We start from the raw sequence: 26,239 nt of genomic DNA on the forward strand, positions 1-26,239 counted from the left end.
ATCTTCAGGTTTCTAGGGATAGTATTCCAGAGTGGTAATGAGGATTTGGCCACTATAGTAAAAAAGATGGGGGCAGAGCAGCTGAATCTTTAGCTCCAAAACCAGTAGCATGAGATTTATGTCTGAAACAGCTGCAAAATTTGGAGATGTTCTGGTTGGCACAGGTATTAGACAACTCCAGTGTCTGTGTTACCCATTTGTTGCACAGAGGTTGAAATGCAGCTTGATTTAAATAGCACTTAGCACTTACTTCAGTGAAGCTGACTCTTGCTCAGGTACTCTGCTTGAAGGCTAAGGGTTCCTGCACCAAGTGAAGAGATGGAATTTTGCTCATTGACTAAGGATTCCTACTTCAAAGTAACAGCCCCAGCCATGGTACCACTTTTTGTTAGGTCACAGGATATGACTGCCATTGCCAAATACAATGCAGAATGGGCTAATACTGATTAGAGACTTCAGAACATGAACACATTCTCTCTAGGCACTGTGTGTATTGTTTTCTTTCCTTTTTCAATCAAGATTCTTGCATTCAAAAATTTTCCTAGGATTGATGCCCAGAATGACATTCTGGCATCATTGGTAACTGATCTACTACTTATATCAGGCATGAAGATCAGGAAGATGAAGGTGAAAACTTTGGTCTATGCTGATCTTTTGAGGGGGGTGCGGAAAGGAGCACATTTTCAAATAAGTAGTTCTATTAAAAATACATAAATGCAATCTTTGCCTAAAATTGATCAATTTCACTCCATCTCTCCTACATATTATTTTTATTTTTCCAAGGGAAGCCACCTGGCACGCTGAATGTTAGTGAAGCCAAAGCTCAAGATCAACAGAACTATACTAGCCCATTCTCCCTGAAAAGGATTCTCCTGCTTGGACAAAGTTAGAATCATTCCAGAACACTGGAAAAGGGCAAATATAGTGCCCATCTATAAAAAGGGAAATATGGACAACCCAGGAAATTACAGACCAGTCAGCTTAACTTCTGTATCCAGAAAGATAATGGAGCAAATAATTAAGAAATCAATTTGCAAACACCTAGAAGATAATAAGGTGATAAATAACAGTCAGCATGGATTTCTAAGTACAAATTGTGTCAAACCAACCTGATAGCTTTCTTTGACAGGGTAACAAGCCTTGTGGATAGGGGGGAAGCGCTAGGTGTGGTATATCTTGACTTTAGTAAGGCTTTTGATACTGTCTCGCATGACCTTCTCATAAACAAACAAAGGAAATACAACCTAGATGGAGTTACTTTAAGGTAGGTGCATAACTGTTTGGAAAATCGTTCCCAGAGAGTAGTTATCAGTGGTTCAGTCATGCTGGAAGGGCATAACAAGTGGGGTCCCACAGAGATCAATTCTGGGTCCAGTTCTGTTCAATATCTTCATCAATTATTTAGATAATGGCATATAGAGTATACTTATACAGTTTGCAGACGATACCAAGCTGGGAGGGGTTGCAAGTGCTTTGCAAGATAGGATTAAAATTCAAAATGATCTGGACGAACTGGAGAAATGGTCTGAAGTAAATAGGATGAAATTCAATCACGACAAATGCAAAGTACTCCATTTAGGAAGGAACAATCAGTTGCACACATACAAAATGGGAAATGACTGCCTAGGAAGGAGTACTGCGGAAAGGGATCTGGGGGTCATATGAGTCAACAGTGTAACACTGTTGCAAAAAAAGCAAACGTCATTCTGGGATGTATTAGCAAGAGTATTGTAAGCAGACACGAGAAGTAATTCTTCCGCTCTACTCCACACTGATTAGGCTTCTGAAGTATTGTGTTCTGTTCTGGGCCTCACATTTCAGGAAAGATGTGGACAAATTGGAGAAAATCCAGAGAAGAGCAACAAAAATTATTAAAGATCTAGAAAACATGAGCTATGCGGGAAGATTGAAAAGTCTGGAGAAGAGAAGACTGAGAGGGGACATGATAACAGTTTTCAAGTACATAAAAGGTTGTTACAAGGAGGATGGAGAAAAATTATTGTTCTTAACCTCTGAGGATAGGACAAGAAGCAGTGGGTTTAAATTGCAGCAAGGACAGTTTAGGTTGGACATTAGGAAAAACTTCCTGTCAGAGTTGTTAAGGACTGGAATAAATTGCCTAGGGAGGTTCTGAAATCTCCATCATCAGGGATTTTTAAGAGCAGGTTGGACAAACACCTGTCAGGGATGGTCTAGACAATACTTAGTCCTGCCTTGAGTACAGGGGACTGGACTAGATGACTTCTCGAGGTCCTTCCAGTTCTGTCTCTATGATTCTATGAGGACCTTTTAATTGCTGTATTATCCCCATGAGAACACAGCAAATATAAAGACTTATTGTTCAATGTGTACCATAAATACATAGACATAAATACATAGATGAAGTAGGAACCTGAAATTTTGAAATTAATCTGAGATCACTTTCTTTAACTTCAACACTGTATTAACAGTAGCACACTATTTGATATTTTCAAAGTTTCATACTTTTACACTGAGAAACATCTTGGAATGCATACTATACAAAAACTTGAAAGCAATTATCTAGCCATTAGCTAATGAGGTTTCCTATCCATATAGGAAATACTGCCCTAGTTTATTAGTTCTGTATTTTATCAATAGTGTTTAGACTTGTCCATATTTCTGTGAGTAGGGTCAAGGCTGTAGCTTTTTGAATAAAAACATAGCAATAAATGTGAATGAAAATATGAAAGTCAGCTTTCGAATATTGTACAATGCACAGTACACTTCTACATTTCAAAGAGACTCTTCCTGGATTTTGAGACAGTGGCTTCTGTATACACCCACTTCTTAGTGACCCCAGCTAACAAAATGTTTGACAACTCTGGTATATGCTGCACTAACTGCAATAAATAAAACTAAGATATCAAGACATCATTTTCTGTATATTTTTTAATGTCAATGTGAAATATGCTTTCACATATACAGACAGTAGAATCTTTTTACATTATAAATTTCTGTTGTAATAAATTGTTGCAGTACTCAAACTAAGAACAGAGAGGTGAAAAGTAACATTTATTTTTAAATAGCAAACTGTTAAAAGTAGCAATACACACTCTTGAAGATATACAAACCATGATCACTTTCAGAAGTTATTCTAAAAGCCTATTTGAACATAACCGATTCACGTTACAAGGCAGAAAATATTCACTTGAGATTAATAATCTATTATTGAACAACCATCGGTATCTACAATAAGCAAAACAGGTAGCACACATGTAAAATACATCTATTAGTAACTACTACATAAAAATCAATCACTGAAATAGATGTAACCTTTTTTCCTGACAAATCAATAAAGACCAGTTACTTTTTACAGTACGTTTAAATTCTATTTGATTACCATTTTAAAGGAACAATAATGATTTATTCTTTATGCAATATAGCATTTCTGAATGTACAGTTCAAAGTGTGGCAGGAATATAAGTCTATATGCCTGTGCTGATAAGACATACACATATGTACTTTTACTACTTCAGTGATAATGAAACAAATATATAGATATATAATCTTAATTAGAAAGCTAAAAAGCCCAAGCTTAATTAATTATCTGATTTCTAATTCCTGAATGAATTTGAAAGACTAAGCTAGAAAAATAGTGCTTATGTTTAACGCTTCTCTTCCTACTCTTATTATTTCAGAAATTAGCCAACATACAATTATTAGTTCATTTTTATGAGAAATTTCAATAGACTGCATACCATATTTGCTGAATTCACAGCTGGAGAGAAGATAACAAAAACATCCAGAGGACAAAAACCCTCATAGTGCAAATATTAGCTTTCAATGGATAAACAGAAACACCACAGAGAAGAGAATGAAGCTCAGCCAATGATATTATTTTCAAATAATATATCTGTATAAATTCTGACTGTAAGTCTGTAAAAAGTCCACTGGCTAAACTACAAAGGACTATTAAAAATTATTAAGTACAGAAACCATCTCATCACTGGAAAGAACACTTTAGTGCAACCTTAAATATTTTAATTCAAAATCATGAATTTAAGGAACAAAGACAGGTGTGTTTGCTTTGTAAAGACAGGCCTTGTACTCTTCTCAATGGATCCACAATTTATGGTAACAAGGCTACAAGAATCTAATAATCAGACAGGAATTATAATCACAGATATGTAACAGAGAACAGATCTTAGTGATATCAGATGGTTATTTCAAGCCACTGAAACAATTGTAAGCCATAAGTGATGCAACAATCTCTTAAACATTGCATTTCTTTAAAATTTACAAGAACTAAAAACTTTTAAACTTTTAGTTCCTAAAAGAAATATGCCAGCTACCAGAAATCTCCAATCAACATGGAGAAAAATCCAAGTACAAAACATGCAATTAATATTCTGTAATTGCCATACTTCTCCCCCCATACTTTAAGTTTTATAAAATTAAATTGTGTTTGTGACCTAGGGTACATAAACTCCTGCAATTTGACTTTCACACTTTGTCAAACCACTTATGCCATTATGAATGATCTGATTGTTAAATTTTAAAACCAACACTACAGATTTACTTTTCTATTACTATTAGTGTGGCATTTTCTAGAGGTTTATATTCTGTCACAATAATCTTGCAGTAAGGCTTGAAATTCCTGTCTCTGTTCTAACCCTTTCATTCTATTGGTGGGTACTTCTGGTGAAAAAGTCAGTGGGCTGGCAATTTCAGCACCAGGAGGAAAGAACAGCGCACCATCAGACTCGAGGGTTTCCCTCTACATGTCACATTCAGTCTCGCTTCCCTACCCAAGGGAGCTTCCAGTAGGACATTCATAGGCAGAACACACGCTCATCCAATATCTGGGACCGACAAGAACACAGACAAATACAATCCATTTTTAAAAAGAGATGAGGTAGGGTTGTTCTTATTTAACATCACCAAGCTCAATAAATAACTCTAATTAGCGCTCCCCCTTCTGCTAATTTATCCCTTTCCATCCTGAACACCTATGGACTCGTCAATGTGGTCATAAAATGGTTTTTCATTAACATCTATCCCTTCTCGAACTCCTGCTAAAAGCTTTCTGAACTGGACGTGAAATAAATGTCTCAAGTATCTTTGCACCACAAATCCAGATTTATTCTCCGTAAAGAGGCATACCCCATGTATGCTTTAGGCGTGTGTCACCCTCTCAGGAGCCTGAATCTCCACACTACATCAGAACAACCATACAACCTCAAAAGGCGAATAAACCCCGAAGCTGCAACACATACTATGGATCTAGAAGTCATTCTTTACAGCAATAGCATGTCATGTGCCATGAGTTTACTAAAGGATGATCCGTGCGCTATAGCAGTGGCACCGTACATGCCCACACACAGGCGCGCTCCCCCTTCCTGGAAGTAAAGGACACAGGAGGGAAGGGAGAGAGTCACTGCAAAGGTGCCTCCTGTGCCGTGCGTGCCACGCTCAGAGGCATTTCCCCGGGGGCGTTAGCTTAGCTGAGCTCATCTCCCACCCGGGTGAGACCTGCAGGTCCGCCTCCCCTGAGCTCGGCTTGGCCGAAGAGACACTTAGCCCAGGCACCGCTGCACCTGCAGCAATCCCGGGGCCCTGCCATCTCCGGCTCTTCCCCCCTCCCCCACCCCACGGCTCAGGTTATTTACGGGCCAGTTCCCAGCGCAGCGCGGAGCAGCCCGCCCGCATGCGGCAGCGGCGCCCAAACCAGTCCCCCGGTCTCACGCGCACGGCGGCGGCAGCCGGGGCCGCCCTTCTGGCCGGAGCCCCCAAGCCCAGGCCTGGGCCCAGAAACACTGGCGAGCGGCTGTGGCGCCCCGCGCGGCGGCGCAGTCACGGGAGGCGGCAGCCGTTGGGACGCCCCGCGGGGCGGCCTAACAGCGAGCGCCGACCCTCTGCCGGCTCTTTCCCCCACACACACCGGGCCCGGCCGCAGCCCGTTACCTGTGAGGACCCCGACGCGGATTTGATGGTCGTGGTTGGTTAAAATCATTCCCTCCGACGCCATGTTTCCCAGCGCAGCCACCGCACTGACAGGGAGGCGAGAGGGGGGAGGGGGACAGGGAGCACGAGAGCGGCGCGAGCGCGAGGAGGGGGGGGAAGGGAAGGAGCGCGAGGCAGAGCCCGCGCGGGGGAGGGGCGGAGCGCGCCTGAGGAGACGGGAGCCAGCGTGAAAAGGAGGAGCGAAGCTAGCGTGAGGCGGAGCCAACGTAAAGAGTAAGCGCGAGGGGGGGGCGGTAAAGGGGGTGAGCCGAGAAGCGGGGCTCGGAGTAAACGCGGGCGAAGGAGCTCGAGACAAGCAAACCGCGGTGCCGGACACAAGCAGCATTAATCTGCCGCCGAGGCTTAGATTGGCAGTGAGGTGTTGTCAGCGGGCTGGCTTGACTCGGCGCTGCCCAGGCAGAGACCGATTTCATGAGTGTGCCCGCTCACTCAGGGCAGCCAGAAAGCGCCGCTGTTTACATGTTTTGCAGAGTATCGGTGTATATTGGCTGACCTGTGCAAATAATACACTCAAGCACTCGCCTGTATTGTACTCACCGGCGTTCCGCCACATACACTTGCGCTTCAGCTGCACATGCAATGCTAACCATCGTGCACCACGCTCACCGGCATGCCACTGCCACACACAAGCTGCACCGGTCTGTACTGCCGTCACCTGCATTGCACCCATACAAATTCAGTTTAGGTTAATTCACTGAGATTTTATTTGCATGCCAACCGATACTGGTTTTTCCAAACGGTAAAAAAAGAGAGTCTCCCATGTCTGTTTACTTCCTTTGACCTAGCTGCATCTACACCAAGGGCTAGATCAAACTAACTCCAGCACATGGCTTTAAATTTTTTACAGCCCTGAGCAATGTAGCTAGGTTGATCTAAATCAGGGGTTGGCAACCTTTCAGAAGTGATGTGCCAAGTCGTCATTTATTCACTCTAATTTAAGGTTTTGCGTGCCAGTAATACATTTTAACATTTTTAGAAGGTCTCTTTCTATAAGTCTATAATATATAACTAAACTATTGTTGTATGTAGAGTAAGTAAGGTTTTTAAAATGTTTAAGAAGCTTCATTTAAAATTAAATTAAAATGCAGAGCCCCCCCGGACCGGTGGCCAGGACCTGGGCAGTGTGAGTGCCACTGGAAATCAGCTCACGTGCCGTCTTTGGCACCCGTGCCATAGGTTGCCTACCCCTGATCTAAATTTTAAATGTAGACCAGGCCTTGGAAAGCAATACCACACCATCCAGGGCTGACAAAAATGAGGCACAGCTATGTATGATCCACAGCCAAAATTGTCTCACTGTTTCCCCTAGCATACACACACATCAGCACAACATTAACTTTATAAATAAAACTAAACTTTATTTTTATAAAATTCAGTCTAATTACATAAGGAAAGACACTAACATCCATATGCAGCTGAAATGTGGCACACCATATACTTTGACTAGTGACTTGACTAGAAAGCCAAATCCTCTAGCTCTTTATCCAGATTCTTATTTCATCTAAGTGTGAATGCTGAGAGATCACCAGTTTCAGTTCCATGGCCTTAAGAAGGTCAAGCTACAATCATATAAATTAATAATGATCTAAAATTAATATGGGCATAACTATCCTTATGCCTGTGTTAAAGCTCTGAATCTATCCAGGGTTTCCAGAAGCTTGACCCCCACAGACTGAGCTGTGTACTCATGCAGTTAATAAAATGTTTTACCTACCTTCCTGACAAACCTGAATCCAGAGTGTACATTAAGTCTTTCTGTTTTGTTACTGCCAATTCTTTTTCTATATGTAAGCCAGTTTTATGTGAACATTTCCCAGAATGCTGGGCTGCCATTTTCTCATGCTGCCTCCTCCGCCTCTTCTGCTTCCGATGCCACTCCAGAAGGAGAGATGTTAGCTCAGTCAGGAAATGCACGGTAATAAAAAGGAAGGAAAAGGGAAACCCCTTACATGCAAATGCCTCTCGGAATGCAATGCATTCATAAGGTGGGATCCCACTAACCTCTGCTACCTGGCAGGTAACCTAGGCCCCTTCCTTAGGGAAATTCTTGTTGTCTCCTTTTGTATGAATATTCTGTCCATTAATCTTGAAACACTACATCTGCTCCATGTCAACTGAAGGTACTCTCTTGAAGTGGAAGAACCCAAAAGGTATTGAGAAGACTGATTTTTCTTGTGACACAGGCGACAAGGGAACCTGCCAGGACCCTTTTGTAAGATCTAAAGTACTGATATATACTTGAAAGATCCTAAATGTTCCCGTATCTTATCCCCTGGAACTGGGTACATGTCAAGCTGTATATGTAACACTGACAGACCCTGGTCTCTGGCAGGCAGGATCAAACCTGGGATCTCTAAAACTAAATGCATGAGCTGAAAGCCATGTGGCTGTTAGCTAAAGGTTGTAGCAGACTCAATCTTGCTTTAAGTCAGTGGTTCTCAAACTTTTGTACTGGTGACCCCTTTCACATAGCAAGTCTCTGAGTGCAACCCCCCCTTATCTAACACCATTATAAATGCTGGAAGCAAAGAGGGGTTGGGGTGGAGGCTGAAAGTTCACAACCCCCCATGTAATAACCTCGCGACCCCCTCAGGGGTCCCAACCTTCAGTTTCAGAACCCCTGCTCTAAGTGGTCTTGGTGCCACTAGATGAGACAGAGCACCACACCCAGGAGATGTGTGGATTATACATAGACTTCTAAAAAGTTAGTTCAATGTGCTTCTGTGAGATTGCATTATCAGGCTTTTGGATGGAACAGGTAATTATCAAGTGATCCATCCTGTCGACCATTCCCAGCTTCTGGCAACAGAGGCTAGGAACACTTCAGAGCATGGTTTTGCATCCCTTCCCATCCTGGCTAATAGCCATTGATGGACCTATCCTCCCTGAAATTATCTAGTTCTTTTTTTAACTCTGTTATAGTCTTGGCCTTCACAACATCCCCTGGCAATGAGTTTCACAGTTAGACTGTGTGTTGTGTGAAGACATACTTCCTTTTGTTTGTTTTAAACCTGCTGTCTATTAATTTAATTTAGTGACCCCTTGTTCTTGTGTTATGTGAAGGAGTCAATAACACTTCCGTATTTACTTTTTCCACACCAGTCATGATTTTATAGACCTCTATCATATCCCTGCCTTAGTTGTCTCTTTTCTAAGCTGAAAAGTCTGTCTTCTTAATCTCTCCCCCTATAGAAGCTGTTCCATAATCCTAATATTTTTTGTTGCCTTTTCTGTACCTTTTCCAATTCCAATATATCTTTTTTGAGATGGGGTGACCAGATCTGCACGCAGTATTAAATCTATGGTACACCCACAGCTTGATATAGAAGCAGTATGATATTTTCTGTCTTATCGATCCCTTTCTTAATGATTGTTAGCTTTTTTGACTGTCGCTGCACGTTGAGTAGATATTTTCAGAGAACTATTCACAATAACTCCAAGATCTCTTTCTTGAGGTAACAGCTAATTTAAACCCCATCATTTTATATGCATAGTTGGGATTATGTTTTCCAATGTGCATTGCTTTGCATTTATCAACATGGAATTTCATCTGCCACTTTGTTGCCCAGTCACCCAGTTTTTTGAGATCCCTTTGTATCTATTCATAGACTGCTTTGGCTGCAGTCCTCTGAACATAAGCATTTATCATCTGTTTAGCAATTTGAAAGTGAAATACTGGCTCCACAGAAGTCAATAGCAAAATTCCCATTGATTTCAATGAGGTAGAATTTAACCTTGAGTGTATAAAGACTATGAGTCCAAAACTATGCATTACCTTAATGACTGTAGTATAGTTGGCTGCAGTGGAGTGTGAGGATCAGTAATTTGGCCATTTCCATTACAGTGTTTTCCCCTTCCTACCAAAATCACTTCCAGTTTTGCCTGGATTCAGTTTTAGCCAACCGTTTATCCTTATGCTGATTTCATGCAGGCACAGAGACATCTGAACGATAGCATGGATTGCACTTTTGAGATTAAAGCTGGGTGTCAGAAACCCATTGTGGCTCATTAACTTAATAGTTTTTGCGTGGAGAGGGGATAGGATGGAATTTTTAAAGATTTCCTGCAGGAAGGTTTTCAAGGAAGGATCACTGTTGTCCATCATAATTTTCAAGGATCTGCCAAAGAAGACAGAGCAAAGCAAGTTTAGTGTTATACCACCCACTTCTACTAGATCTTATATCCATGATCTTCCTATCATTGAACTAGGGATTGTCAGCATTCTAGGCAAATGCAGGCATGCAATACCTTCCTCCTTGATGGTAAATACTTAATTACTAAGGGAAACTCATCAGGCATGCTAGTGAAACAGAGACCCAAGAGTGCCAATGCCATAATTGTACACCTTCTGAGAACAAGAATGACAGGAATATATATTTTTTGTAGATAGAAATAGTGTACAATGTAACAGCTTCTTCAGGAAGTGAATTTTTTATTATTATTCTTTATCTAATACAGCATATGTCATGGTGCTTCTTTTTATTTGGTGCCAGTTTCATTACTACACCAATGCACAACCATATCATCATATATATAGATCAGTGAAGAAACATAAGGTATACTTCTGAGTTTTTGTCTGTAATTTAAAGAGAAAAAAAGAAATTTTAAAGAAGATTGAAAGCAAAAGGAAGCCTCTGGTTTTAAACCTGATAATAACCACATTTAGCAATTCCTCAAGTACTTTTTAGTCAATAAGGGTGGCACTTTTTTCTTTCTTGATCTATATAACATGTCAGTTTATAATAGTGCATGATCCATCTGATTGCGTCTTAAAGCTCACCCGAGTCACAGTTCAGCCAGAACTGGAACAAAGAACCCAGTGTGCTCCACATCTGATCTCTATGGGTATGTCTACATTGCAATGTAAGCCCAGGGTTCAAACTCAGATTCAAGCCTAACTCTGTGCTTACTCAGGGTACCAGTATCCATCTGGGGGTGGAGGGTCTGAGCCTGAATCAAGCCAGGATCCAGGTTTCAAGCTCTGTTCTTTTGCAGTATGGCACAGTCCCACTGAACTCATCCTTTAGAAGTCCACCAGAAGTATCCCACAATCCCATGGCCTGACTTTCTTTGTCCTCTGGACAGCCAGGTTACTCCTGGGGGAATTCTGTGCTAAAAAAATTAAAAGTTCTGCAACAAAAACATATTCTGTGCACAATATTTTAAAATTCTGCAAAATTCTGCATATTTTATTTGTCAAAACAACAATATAATCACACCAGTTTCAATTATTTTTGATAATTTATTTTAAAATATCTGTCAGCAAGTCTCTTCTGTAACAATACAGACAACAAAAAGATTCAGGAAATGTTTTTTGACAGATTCCTTACTAGGCATATTAATACAAAACACTGAGTAATAATTAATTTAAACTACAATACAGAACCGTATTTCCCACATGCCTCAGAAGCAGTACAAAGGCGTGGGGGAGTCAGGGGTAACAGAGGAGCTAAGGAGAGGAAAGTAAATTGCTGGGAAGGAGCCTTTGTGTGAACTTGGAGGGTTGTTGGGTATGGGTGGGAAAAATATGGAACAGTTTGGTTTTTTTGGGGGGTGGGCAGGGAGGAATTGTTAGGGAGCTTCCCCCATGCAGATCCTGGCTGACCCCTCACCTCTCCCATTCAGTCAGGCACATATGTCCCTGCACCCCTCCCTCTGTGGCTCTGTACCACCTCCCCCATTCCCATGTGTCTCTATGCCCTCACCCAGCCACTCCCCTGTCCCTATGTGTCCCTGTACCCCCTACCCCTGTCCCCATGTGGCCCTGCACCTCCCTCCACCCTGTGGTTCTGTGCCTTCACTCCCATTCAGCCCCTGCCCCAGACTGTCCTCCCCCACTATTACTTATGAGCCCCTCTCTGACAAACACCCACCCCCAGCATCCCATGCTGTCTGTCTCCCCATAGCCTCTGTCTCCTGATCTCCTCTTCCCTCACTTGTGGGGAGTTGCTGCTGTTTTGCACCACAACACCCTCTGGTGGACAAAAGCAGAACTGCAGCAACATTTTGGCAGAAGTTTTTTTCCATGCCTATATATATATATGGCTCATTAATTATGCACACACACAGTAGTGCAGAATTCCCCCAGGAGTAAATTTGGTGCACAGGCAAGTTTTCCCACACTGCACCATAAACAAATGGCTAGAGCAGCCACATTTAAGGAGGGCGCCAGGAAGTCTAGGACTAGTCTAGGTGTTTGGACTCAATCCTGTATAATGCGATTTAGACACTGGAGCCCCACATTGGGAACCAGGGTTCAATAATTCCTAACATGGGTTACAAATGACTGTAGACACTCAAGATGTAGGTTACCAAACCCATAGTCTGCTAACTCAAGTTCTCCTAAACCTGGGATTACATTGCAGTGTAGGTATACTTTGCAAGATTGTAAAAAAAGAAATTCCATAGCATCTGGATGGTTATTTTTCCTAATTTATGAAAGATCTCAAAAGAGTTATACAAACATTAATTAATTAATCCTCACACATTGCTGTGTGGTATGCATACCTAGTGAAAAATGGGGTAAATTATGCAGATTTTTCCTTATTTGTAATTGAAGTTTTGAAATGTTCAGATTCACCAACCAACTCTAGTGAAAGGTAAGCATTATTACTCCCATTTTACAGATGAGGAAACTGAGGCACAGAGGAATCAAGTGACTGTGCAAGGTCATAGAATGAGGATATGTCAGAACTGAGTATACACCATCAAAATCTTGATTGTTAAAGCCCTGTTCTCACCATACACTGTTACAAGGAGAAAGAAAGGTCTGTAGGATCAGAACTTCAACTGGGGGAAAAAATGTGATGAGCCCCACAAAGCCATAGTATGCTCATTCTTCCTCCTACCGCTCCATAAACAAGAAAAAAAAGTTTCAACATATTCCAGCTATTTCTAAATACAGTTTTTAACCTATTTTCTCCTAATCAGTAGCAGTGAAAAATGGTGGTATGTCATAACCGCTTGTTTTCCCCATCAATTTAAGCATAGTATAGTACTGCATAGAGTACCAAAACTATCTTCAAGAGCTTCTACACTTTTGTGTGTGATTTAATTTTCCAGATATTGTAGTCTTTCTTCTGCAGCCACATTCCTTTTCAGTTTTATTATGAACAAGGTTATTTGATTCACCATTTTAAACTCTCAAGTGCTGGTTTTCAGCTTTAGCTTCTAATATTAGCAGTCTATTTTCTATATATTTGTCAGCATATCTGTCATGCATTTAATTTTCTTTTATAAGGTATTACGCACAATGTCACTTTTCTCCATTAAGACTTCAAATATCACTTGTATTATTGGGGTGTCTCCAAATTTTCTTTCTTCTAGTGATGCTGGAAGACCCATGTTCCCACATGGCTGAAGAAAAGTTTGTTTTCTTTATTTTTTCTGTATTTTTAGGCATTTTGCCAGCATTTCAACTCACTGTCAGCAGAGTTAATAGCACACACGTAGGTACTGATTTTGAAAATGAAAGAGAATTTGTAACACTTCCAGAATGGAACTTGGCGGAGCTGTCACCAGTCTGTACAGGATCTGGCTCTATCCACCTCATACAGTATTTCTGACAGTTGTACAATTTTGAAACTGTTTCTGTAAATTGGCAGATTGTCCTATTCTGCATTGGGATGCTCTTGCCCAAATCAGTTCTCCTTTATAAGTGTGAGGAGTTACCTTTAAATCACAGTGAGCTTTCTGTGTCTCTCCCCAGCTCACTCTAAATGAGTCTTTACAGCCTTAGATCTTACATATCCCAACACCTGATATACACTGATAAAATGTTATACAGTGGAAGGAGAACTGTATAGTCTAGTAAATTTACTTCATTACCAAAAATGTTTGTACGGTGCCTAGTACAATGTGTTCACGACGGGGGCTCCTAGGCAGTATGATGATACAAATAATAAATATAACACAATATGGAAAAGTATAAACCCCAAAGAAGCTTGCACACTGCTTTGGTACGCCAACTTGACAAAAGGTCAATGCTAGTTCCAGTCTTCTTGATCAGACCTCATAACATTAGACAGACTATCTAACAGTGTTCTAGTAAACTGTTCAACTAGTCCCTCTGACCATTAGGTGGTTTGGGATCATCCATGTTTTGTTCACTTGCAACAGGCCACAGAACTCTGAAGCATGAAGTTCTCCATCCTGGCCCATAGAACTGGGTTAATGCTTTAGCTATGAGATTCTTTCCCCAAGTTTCTCATAACAGAGCATTTGCAACATCAGGGGCACTAATGCAAGGACAATGGACAGTCCCTTGCCCTCCTTGTCTGCTGGAGTGGAGTGCGGGTGTTGCTGCTGTGCCCATCCCATCACTGCCTGAATGATGAGGGAACTAGGTGGGGGGTGAGAGAAGAGAAACTCAGCCCCCTTCAGAGGCACATAATACCTCTTCTCTGCCCCCTTGGGGGTGGGTGTGCAGGTAGCTGGTGTGTGCTGTACTGTCCATGCTGGTTAAAGAATAGCATTGTTGATCGGTAGAGCCACTCTGGCTGGTACCGAGGCATGCAAGATGGGAGCCAGAACAGAGGTCTGCCTCTGAACTGAAGGTTACCTTGACTTTGGTGGTGCCGACCTGGAAGGAGTTCACAGCTCAGTGGACAAAACTGAAGGATCTGCTGGTCTGTGTGGCTTCCTTATTGTGCTTGTGAGCCTTGGAATGTATCATTTCTTCATGGCTGGAACTGGTGGACGGAGCAGTATCCTTCTAGAGTTTGGAAGAAGGGTCTGGAGGAAGACTTACTGCCATCTTTATGGATATGCTTTCTTGCCTCACGATAAGGCCCTGGCACAGGATCCATAGCACTGGTACCAGCAGAACTGAACTGATGCTCCAGAGTAGGAGGCATGCTCCTTGATTTTGTTGTGTGTGTGTGTGGGGTGTGTGTGTGTGTGTGTTTTCTCTCTCCAGGATCCAACTGCAGCCCATGGCGACCTCCATGAGATTCATCTTGAGGAGGACAGCCCGGCTTCCCTCAAGCAGTAAAGGCGGTACTGGGGCTCACCGCTGATCGAGAATGAGGTTTTCTTCCCCATTTGCTTTCAGGTTATTTACTCACAGTATTCATTTGTTTGCTTTGCCAGGTCTCCACTCTCTGCAGTTGTTCATTGGTTTTAGTAACAATCTTTCAGTTTTTGATTCTCTTTCCTCTTCTTACAGTGTAGCATCTGCTTAGCACTTTTTTTTAAAATAAAAATAAATTTAAACCAAAATCCTGATCTTACATTGAAGAGGAAGGTTTCTGAGAATTTGGCTGCAGAACTTTAGTGTCCGCATATTTCAGTCACTATTAATTATTCAGGTGCAGGTCTGATGCAATCTGCACACTCAAGAATGCCCATATGATGCACGGGGGGCCCTTAGAATACCTGCTAAAAGAGAAGAAGAGAGTAGATTAAAAGGTGGGGAAATCAACCAATGCATCAGCATGTCTCTGCATCATTGAAGCACCAGGCATGGGAGCAAAACAGGCTAAAAATCCCCATGGTTCTTTCCCACTAGACAGACATCCAAAAAGAAAAAGGCTTTCAGACAATTATTTTCTTACACTCTGACGGGGTGAAATTCAGCCCTGTGCAGCCAGCCAGGACAAGGTCTGTGCATTCACTGGCCAGGTGCTGGGAGACTTCGGTGGCACAGTTTTCCTCCTGGATTGGAACAGCCAGCTGGAATCCTGTGAGGTACAGAGCAGAGAGAGGTTACGGCCTCAACGTTCACCTCAGAGGCTGAGCTTCTACAGACTTTTGGGATGTTCCCATCTGAGGAGGAGGATTTTGGCCAGCCCCAGCTCAGAGCTTTCAGTCACTTCAACCAGTGATTCTCTGGCACAGTTGATCTAAAGCAGCTGAACTTTTCAGGCCTTGCCCCCATCTCCGACCCCCCCTCCCACCTCGCATTGCCCTCTAACAGCCCTCTCCCTTCTCTCGATCCCTGCCAAGCCCAAATACAGAGCCTAGCCCACGATTCTCCTCTCTTAGACCCTCTCCTCACACGACCCTCCCCTACCTTTGAGAGGCTGATCCCTGTGCCCTTTACCCAGCTCCTGGAGAAATCATGGCTCCTCAGGACTACTGGGTAGTGGGTGGTTCCAACCTCTGTGTGGGCTGCGTGGTTTTCCGTCTAAGCATCACTGAGAGCCAGCACGTCTCGATTTCACAGGATGAGTGAAGTCTAGGAAGCGCTGCACTTCTTGAGGACTTCCAACTTCGCCCCATTTATGAATGGCTTCCACCTTATTTGCATCAATGGTAACATCTTCTGGGGAGAGGATGTACCCCCAAAACTCTGTGGAGAGTTGGCTGGAGGTTCCGCTTTTCCAATTCTGTGTTGAGACCATGCTGCCGAAACCTCTCCAGGTTCGGATGTGCTGCGTGTGCTGCTCTGGGTTCTCCAAAAAGAGACGTATTTCACCCGAATAGATGACACTGTCCCCAAATACATCACTGATGAAGTGTTTCAAGGTCAGGGGACCCTTAGTTAGCTCAACTAGCATATCAGACCGTTAAAATGTGCATCGTCTGTTTTGAAATCTGTCTTCAATTTGTCTCTTGCCCAAATGAGGGTTATATTGGAAATCCTTGCAGATGAAGTTTGATGAAACCCTTTGCAGATTTTCTGTGAGCCAACAATTGTGGGGTTCGCAGCAGAGGGTAATGGTTTCAAATGATCACTTTGTTCAGGAGCTGATTGTCTAAAGAGAGGCGTAGCAGAGTCCCAAATTTCTTCTTCCCCAAGAGGGCCTGCTCTTAGGACCGGTTTTCATGACTGTACGCAGGGAGATCCACTAATTCTGGTCCCAACAATGCATAAATACAGGGAAAAGCAGCTTTCAACCAAGGTGGTAGGTCAATAGGGCAGTCATAGTCCTGGTCCAGAGGTAACGAGTCCACATTTCTTTCGAAGGTATCCATGTAATCTTGGTATTTATCAGGAACGCCACCATCAATCAAACCCTAACCCCTCCCCTTGACCCTCCCAAGCCCTACCCGTTGACCCCTTAGTCTCTCCCACCTGTCACCGGAAGTCCCGCCCCATGGGGGGGTTTAACTCCGGGGTCAAGGTGGCCACATGACTGGAAGCAAGGTGTGTCATGTGACCCCTCTAAGAACTCCTCCCACCACTCTCTACCAATCAGGATGGGTTTCATCCCAGAAGGACCACCCTGAGAGGAGATTTGACCAGTCAGGGTGAGTTCTGAGGTGGGGTGACCCATCCAGAGGTGGGTCGTGTGACCCCTCTAAGAACTCCTCCGACCGCCATCTACCAATTAGGATGGGTTTGACCCAATAGGACTGCCCTAAGAGGAGATTTTGACCAATCAGGGAGAATTCCGGGCAGGGTGAGCCGTCCGGAAGTGGGCCGTATGACCCCACTAAGAACTCCTCCCAAGGCCCTCTGCCAATCAGAGTGCAGCACCATTACCCCTTAAGTCCCAGCGCCGGACAGATGAGGCCATCTCTTACCAAGGACACATGGTTTAGAAATCGTGGGAAGGCTGCTGAGAGGAAACCTGGACTCCTTCACCATCCCCGTGAGAACTTCAGACTGTCTTCATCCCAAGGGTCTTTGACTATCCGCGGAGAAAGCGCTATATCAGCGACAGTGCCGAGGAGGAGGAGGGAGTGACCGAGGGGAGCCCTTTGGCCCAGCCATTGATGGATAAACCGGAACCAGAACCCCAAACCCAGCTGCTTGTGAGACATCCCAATGAGCATGGTGACCTCTCTTTGTCCACCCACTTAGAGGTGGAATGCGATTGAGGCTGGGGGGAGTCACCGGTGGACAAGGTGAATGGTAAAGACATCACACAGGTAAATGAATGATTAAGAAGCAATCACTTCTTAACGGGTAAGGAACCAGGAGTTGTGTAAATCTAAAAACAAACACTGTGGCGCTTACACTGTTTCTGTTCTGAAAATCTCTCAACAGCTCGACAATGCCTTTCTAGACGGCCTGGAAGCCCTGGACAGCATTGCATCAAGCAGGGAAGATGAACTGGGCCCACCTCGGTTTTGCTCAATGCCGATACAAATTGTTGAAGAGGACTCTGAGGATGATGGCCATGAGGGGTTTCGGAGGAGGCTTGGCATAGAACTAACTGAGCCAGTGCCATGTCGTGAGCGTAAAAAAGTCACGCAGACTATTGTATGCGTTGCTGTTTATGCTGCCCTTAAGCACTGCCTGAGGGAAAAGCTTTGTGAAGATTGCGAGGGCCGTGTCATAGATGCGCCAGGCCAACAGCCCCACGACTGAGTGTCTTGGACTTCAGTGGATATAAACCACAAGCTCTGGGGCCTATGTGCTGAGCTGGGTTTGGAAAGCTGATTAAACACCGTGATTGCCAGAGGTTCTGCTGTGCAAAGTCTGTGCCTAAGCCAAGAACATTTAGTGCAAGGGGGGACCTTGTTCAATGCTGTGCAGTTGAGTGGAGCCCCTGACTGTGTTTTAAAGAAAATAACCTGCTTACAGCTGGAGTGGAAAAATTGGAGGCACCTTCTGGTTCATTTTCTTTAAAACACAGTCAGGGTCTCCACTCACTCACTTGCACAGCATTTCTCCAGTTATGGCAATCATGTGAACAAGGACCCACAAATTGTGGGGTTTTTGCTATAAAACCTGTTGAAAAATCTCTATTCAGGGGTAAGCCAGTTCGCTGGTCCCTGCCCCCGGCATGCTCGTAATAAAGGGGCCTCGTGTGATTCTGATCCAAACACAACGCGGGGTCATTTATCCACGACACGGCATGATATTGGCCATCTAGTCTGCACAAAAAGTTACAGATTCCTGCTTAAGGAAAAGACTATTTGTAAGGAATCTAAAAGGATTCAGCTAGAGAATGGTGAGGGGACAAACACGCAATAGAAAACTTGGTAGCTGTAAATTTTAAAACAAACCCTATTGAAAAGGGCTTTGTGACTATCTGTGTTTCTGTTCAAAGGCCTTTGGCCTTTAAATAAGCTAAAAGTGTTAATGAAGCATCTTGGCTTGGTTTCAAGGAGCTGTATGTCTTTTAAATAAAAAATCAATTGTTTGTGAGAAGCTAGCGCTTGTGGGTTTTGAGTGTAAAAGTGACCCATTTACAGCAAAAAGCTGAAATGTATGTTGTGGGTGGGGGGAAAATCCTAAGAAATGTGCTTACAGTAAAACAAGCAGGCTGTTCAGACCTGTGTTTGAGTACAATACAGTTGACTTATCCTGTTGAACTGAGTGGGTTTACCGCCCCCCCCCGAATAGCCAGGGTGACTGCAAGTACTTATCCTTGTTGCCATAGGGTTAAATTTGATGGGGGTGGGTGGGGGGTGGATGGTGAGTTCTGATTAATATGAAATGAAATAAAACCTCAGGAATTCGCAGATGCTATTGGACAGTTTCAATATAACTGCTGGAGTTGGCAGAACTCAATTAGACAGTTTCAATATGACCCCAGGAGTTGGTGGAACACTATTGGACAGATTAAATATGGCCCTGGAGTTGGTCGAATGCTCTGGGTCATTCTTTCTAGAAAACACCCCCACCCCAAACTTTAAGCATGAAAGAAACGTGTTTAAAAAAAAAACCCAAGCCCCAAGACATTCATTGATATCTGCAAAGGGCCCCCTGCTTGGAAATGGGGACTGTTCAATACTCTAAGAAGGCCCCACAGAAACATTTATTTTAACTTACAGAAAAAAGGAAAAAAGAAAAAAAAAGCCCTGTTGTGCAGACAGCTTGGTTCCCCCACCCCAGATCACCACAGGGGGTGCTGCGGGAGGGGTGCCTAAAGTCCTTAAGGATCTATTAGTTCAGAGCCGTGGGGATTAAATTAACCTGCTAGCTACTATGCTGAAGTCTGTTTGAACAATGGGCTAAGATGGTATAAAAACCTCAGGTCTGTTGGAGACTGTCCTTTTCAACAGAAACTTTCTTGGAAGGCTGCTGGATGGCAGACAGAGGTAGGGCTGGCTGGCTTCAACTCTGAAACTTGCGTTGTTAAAAGTCTCAAAGCAGATTCCTGGCTCTTTGGCGATTCTGGAGGAGGTGTCCTTGTAGCGCGGACTAAGCGTTGTCAGAAAAGTTGCCCATGCCTATGGGGGGTGGGGGGAACCATTTTACAAAACTGAACTTTACCATCTTTCTCACCCACATCTATGTATTCACTTCAAATACAAAACCTCACAGAACAACCCAACCAATAAGCAAAATATATTTACTGGGCTTCTTCCATCCATCAGTCACTGATGCTGGTGAATTTTCCCTTTCAGCTGTCTCGTTCCCTTTTCTTCTGAGTTTGTTTTCCCTCTGCTCTAAGGATCTCTCATGTTTTCACCGTACTGTGGAGCAAACAGCATTATTATAAAACACATGAAACCGTCTTGTAAACTTAAAAACTAAATATTCATTAGGATGTTTTTCTGTTTAAAAAGTCACAGCTTTAAAACAAATCATCCAGTTCAGGCTGTACGAGAAACACCGGTTTTGAGTTTATTTCTACCACTTAAAACATAAACCAAAAAACAACAAACAAACAAACAACAATAAAAACCTCAAAAACATTTTTTTAAAATACATCTCATTTTGCAGAATAAAAACCAAACTGCTTTTAAAATCCATTTTAAACCACATTTTGCACAGGAAAAAACCCTGTTGGTTTGAAACAAACCAAGTACTTTTAAAACCCTACACCTATGCCTTGCCCAGACCCCTCTCACACACAAATTAGCAGCTTTAGAAACACACTAAACCAAGTTTGCCTCCATATACTTTTCAATAACCCCCACCCCCCCATGCATTTAAAAGTCAGTTGCAAAAAAGTTCCCTTTCACTAAGGGATCAAGTGTTGCAGGCACATGCTTGTCCCGTTCCCCCCATGTGTGTTTGGGCCTTCAGGTTAAAGAACAAGCAAAAATGTTAGTTACTATTACCACCAAATCCCTATACAAACTGTGCAATACTTAAAGATTTTTAAAACAGTATTAAGCACAACTATAGTTAAAATGGTTTTTACCTTGGCCTGGTGGTGAACTGCAGCTTAACGTTCTGGGTCTATGCTAAGCAGATCACGCTGCAATGAAGATAGGCACCATGATTTTCCTAAGACAGCTGGCACAGACACCTGTACCCCTACTGTCCCCCCGAGCCCAGCTGCAGCCTTCCAAGCCCAGACACTCGCACTACTCCCTTTCCAAAGCCCAGGGATCCAGAGGGAGAAACAACCCGATGCTGGGCCCTGTGCTTGTATGGCGTTTCCTGCATGTCACCTCCTCCTTTCAGAGTGTGCCGGGAATCCTTCATCTCCATCTCTCTATCCTGGCAGCATCTTCTATGGGCAAGCTGGGAGCTGGGCTCTTCTGGGTCCAGCGGCCCCTAGCGGCAGCCAGCAGCTCTGCATTACCAAATCTGGGGGAGGTGAAGGAAATTCTGCACAGAATATTAATGCGACGTGAATTGCGCATTGTGCAATGGTGCAGAATTCCCCCAGGAATAATGGGGAGAAGAAGTGAGAACAAATAATCATGTCACTTAATACACAGCAGGAAGATGCTCAGATATTATGGTGATGTAAGTCTATATAGAATAGAATCAGAAATTGGAGTTTTATTTTGGACCTTCTCCACCCAAATGTGGAAGATCCATTATCCCTGTGCAAGAAAACAGGAATAGAAATAGTGGGCATGAGTAAAAATCTCTTCTCGCACCCCCACTCCCAACAGAACAATATATCTGAGGGCAGTTATTCTGTACCCAAAATGGCTGTCTGCAACATGAGTCTTAGTTACTTAATTGTGCGATTCTGTCATCAAGAGATCTGAAAACTCCAGGGAATCTGTATTGGCTTTATAAACTAGCAATAAACACTTCGACTTAAAAATCCATCCTTTTACTAATGTAAACCCTTTGAAGCCTTTCGGTAAATGCCAGCTTTTATCAGCGGGTAGGGTTATATTTGAACCAAGCTGAGATAAATAAGGGAGTAAACCACTTTATTTTCCTGAGATAGAAACATTTTCTTTTTAATGTAACCCTATTTTATCTTATTTGACTAACCAATAAAGTGAAATGTAGCTAGCAGGACGGAAAGCTAAAATAATAGGAAGCAAACAGTGCAGAAATTATTCATGATGGACAAGATTCTGAGACAGTCTCTCTTGTTGGGAAGTAACTTAATCCTCAGATTGCACCATTCATATACATCGATGAGTCATGGAGCAGCATTAGAGCTGGTTAGAAATTTTAAATTATAATTAATTTAATTTTAATAATTAAATTTTAATTTTGTGGGAAACATCATGGAGGTTCCCCCCCAGGAACATCACAGTTTTCAGAAAAACAAAACAACAGCATCTCTCCTCTCTACGTAAATATTTTGGGTTTGGAAAAAATGTTATTAAAATCTGTAGGGTTTTAGTTCCAAATTTCACCACACACTGAAAATGTCCCGCCCAAATATTTGGGGTTTGGTTTCCTTTGTTTTCCCCATGAAACATCAGAGGAAGTTGGACTCGACCTGGGTAGCAATATACCACATTCTGGTCCTAAACAAAGAAGGGGCTACATAGATGACAAACAGTTTTACCAGTGTTACACAAGAGTTAGGAAACAGCAAAGTTAAACATACAGGTGAAATCTTAACTCTTTCCCCTTCTGCATATGCATTATTAGAGTTCAGGTAGTTTGAAGTCAATTGAAGTTTTGCCACTTGTCTTTAATAAGATCAGGATTTAGTGCAAAATATAGACATATATGCAACTGAGATGAAAATTATCAATATATTTCTAACCAGTAAAGCAGAACTAAATGACAAACTAACTTTTCTGCAACACTGAAAAAAATTTCCATGTGGCTCAAAGTGCAATGTATGTACTGGATAGCATGGAGGTAGTGCCACAGATAAGGCTGAGTTTGCTTCCACTTAAGCAGAGATTCACTGTGGTGTGCTGAGGTCACTGCCTTTCATGCTGACCATATTAACTCCTTGTTTCCTTGTACTCCCCTATTAATCTGTCTGTGTCCAGTTGTTGACTCTGGAGATATTTAAGCCACGTCCTCCTCGTATTTACAGCACTACACCCTAACTAAAGAATGAATTTTCTGAGAATTTGCTAGTGAATCTGTTAATTAATTTCTGAGTTAAAATTAATTTTAAAAATATGTCCTTTAAAAATTTAACAGTGTCAAACCATTTATTTCTCCCTAAATAACCCAACCCAGGTCCTCCCTATCTCAATGGAAATGACCAAAGAACTAAGTCTTGGGTGGATCTGGGGCAGTGGGTAGTTTTTTTAAAGAACTTTTTAGGTCTTTTTCCCTGCTATTTTACTGAACTGAAAATGTCCCCTTCAGAGCAAGATGTATTAACAAAACACTATTGATAGTGTCATAGTCTTTGAAACAATTCACATAGTAATTTATTTCTAAATCACTGTACCTGCAAGCTTGTTTTCGTTAGTACTCTGTCTAAAGGGTCACCACTTTTCCCAAGGGCAGGACATGGAGCCTCAGTTGCTCTGGGACTGGGTGGTGGAGCTCCAGCACCCCCTGTGCCCCCTTGTGAGCTCCTATAGCAACTCCACCTTAGTTCAGACTCCGTGGAGATTTTACCTTCCTACGGAGTGATGCAACCCAGGAATTGTTTACAGTGACCCGGGCCAGCCTTTTCAAAGTGAGGTAGCATTTCATAGGCACCTGGAGTATTGCATGAGCAAGTCCTGAGGCTAGCAGAGGAAAACCAAGCTTAAGCGAAAGTCCAAGTGTAAAAATAGAATCAGGCAGGCCATAAAAGCATTTGAAGAGCAATTAGCAAAAAAGACACAAACAGAAAGTTGTTTTTAAGTACCTCAGCAGCAGGAAGCCTGTTAAACAACCAGTGGGGCCACTGGACAATTGAGGTGCTAAAGGAGCACTCAAGGAAGATAAGGCCATTGGGAAGAATCTCAATGGATTTTTTTGCATCAATCTTTACTGCAGGACCAGATGTTATTCAAGAACGAGTTCTGAAGGAACTCAAATATGAAATTTGCGCAACTACTAACTGTGGTATGTAACCTATCATCGAAATGAGCCTCTGTATCAGATGACTGCAGGAAAATTAATATAACCCTGATTTCAAAAAACGACATAGAGATGATCCTGGCAATTACAACAGTAAGCTTAATTTCATTACCAGGCAAATTGGTTGAAACTATAGTAAAGAACAGAATTATCAGATACACAGATGACCATGATTTGTTAGGGAAGAGTCAACATGGTTTTTGAACGGGCAATAATGCCTCATCAGTCTATTAGGATTCTTGGAGGGGGTCAACAAACATGTAGGCTAGGGTGATCCAATGGATATAGTGTACCCGGACTTTCTGAAAACCTTTGACCAAGCCCATCACCTAAGGCTCTTAAGCGAATTAAGCAGTCATGGGGTAAGAGAGAAGGTTCTGTCATGGAGCACTAACTGGTTAAAAGACAGGAAACAAAGGGTAGGAATAAATGGTCAGCTTTCACAATGGAAAGAGGTAAACAACGGGGTTCCATAAAGAACTGCATTAAACTATTCATAAACTATCTGGGAAAAGGGGTAAACAGTGAGGGTTCAAAGCTTGCGGATGATACAAAACTACTCAAGATAGTTAAGTCCAAACCTGACTGCAAAGAGTTACAGAGGGATCTCACGAAACTGGGCGATCAGCCAAGGGAATGACAGATGAAATTCAGTGTTGATAATGCAAAGTAACGCACATTAGAAAACATAATCCTAACTATACATACAAAATGATGGATCTAAATTAGCTGTTACCACTCAAGAAAGATCTTGGGAGTCATTGTGGATGGTTCTCTGAAAACTATGTGAAGTGGTGGTTCAAAAAGCTAACTTCATGTTAGGAACCATTAGGGAAGGGATAAATAATAAGAAAGAAAATATCATATTGCCTATATATAAATATATTGTATCCTCAGTCCCTGAATACTTTGTGCAGTTCTGGTTGCCCTATCTAAAAAAAAAAAAAAGATAGATTAGAATTGAAAAAGTCCAGAGAAGAGAAATAAAAATGTCCAGAGTTCAAGTTTTATTTTTTGTTGACAAAAAGCTGAAATTTTCTGCTAAAACGGTTGATGCATAAGAATTTATGTGTATGTGTGTAAAAAGTCCATAGGCAAGGGGCACATTTTCCGAAAGTTTTAATGGTGAATTGTTCTTCTTCAAAGAATTGCAACCTTTCAAAATGGCCACCAGCTCTCATCATTGTTGACAGGAATGAGGCTAAAGCTGCCTTTAAGCAAAGAGGTCCTCTTTCAATAGGAACACCACCATCTGCCATTATTTCCAAAGCAGTAAAGTCAAGCTGCCCTCACAGAAGCTGGTGGTCCATGTCAGCCCAGAGAGCCATCCTTGAGAATAGAAGACACAAGCTGTTTTGAAAGAGGGCAGTTCCTCTTGGTATCTTCTGAACTGAGTGTGGCTTTAGGTTAAAAATCCATCTTTTCCTTATAATGTTTTGTGCGCACGTGAGAGCTGATTTTCACTCTGACTGGAACAAGGGGGCTCTCAAGTAGCTAGATATCTGGCTTCCTTTAATTGCAAACACAAAAACCGCAGAGACAAACAGGGAGGACGAGTTTTTAACTATTTGGACCATTGCATCTCTCATATTCCACTTTTGCAGGCTAAGCTGCTGCGAGAACACTCTGAGCACTGATCCCGTGGCTGGGCCGGCCCACAACATTTTGGCACCTGAGGCAGGGAGCTCAAATGACACCCCATACCCCCTCGCTCGGGCCAAAACTTTGAAAGGTCTCAATTCTGCCTTCTTCCTGTTCTACTCCTCTCATGGTACTGCTCTGCTACCTCCCCCAATAAAGGAGAAACTAATAACTTAAAATGCCTTGTTCCAAAATTTTAAGTAACACAACTTTCAAATGCCTGAACAGCAAACGTAACTTTTCTTGTCTGCATGGTAAACACTGGCATTTTTATCTGTTTGAATAATCAAAGTGGTGTTTTCCGTGCCTTCTTGGTTGCAAAGATTTGAACTGCTTCTGCTTCCTGCATGTCCACCATCTGGGCCAGCTCACGCTCTATTGAGATGGATGCAAGGCTGACCTGTGTCATTGTGGAGTGTAGACGTGTTTTTATTAACTTCAGCTTGGAGAAGCTGTGTTCTCCAGTGGCAACTGTTACAGGAAGTGATAGAAGTATGTGCAGAGCAACAAAAGCATTTGGAAAGAGGCTGGTCATCTTATTTGTGCACATATATTCCAGAACAGCCTTTGGAGTAGATC

The 26,239-nt window shown here is 42.5% G+C and overlaps 1 protein-coding gene and 1 long non-coding RNA gene across 9 annotated transcripts in view; one reads left to right on the forward strand and one right to left on the reverse strand.

Moving 5' to 3' along the window:
• The window catches only part of GPHN (gephyrin), a 602,360-nt gene extending 596,299 nt beyond the window's left edge, over nt 1–6,061 (reverse strand). For 7 of the 8 annotated variants that reach the window (XM_045012253.1, XM_045012256.1, XM_045012255.1 and 4 more), the window contains exon 1: nt 5,926–6,060. In XM_045012253.1, the coding sequence (XP_044868188.1) occupies nt 5,926–5,989 (64 nt within the window). In that variant the 5' untranslated portion in view covers nt 5,990–6,060. Of the gene's footprint in view, nt 1–5,925 lie in introns of all 8 variants that reach the window. The other variant, XM_045012260.1, reaches the window with a different exon arrangement.
• A 29-nt stretch (nt 6,062–6,090) lies between these two features.
• The window catches only part of LOC123367921, a 99,043-nt gene continuing 78,894 nt past the window's right edge, over nt 6,091–26,239 (forward strand). The window contains exon 1 of the long non-coding RNA XR_006578646.1: nt 6,091–6,198. This is a non-coding gene — a long non-coding RNA (uncharacterized LOC123367921). The remainder of the gene's footprint in view (nt 6,199–26,239) is intronic.

Source organism: Mauremys mutica, chromosome 4 (genome assembly GCF_020497125.1).
Source record: "Mauremys mutica isolate MM-2020 ecotype Southern chromosome 4, ASM2049712v1, whole genome shotgun sequence".
Lineage (NCBI taxonomy): Eukaryota > Metazoa > Chordata > Testudines > Geoemydidae > Mauremys > Mauremys mutica.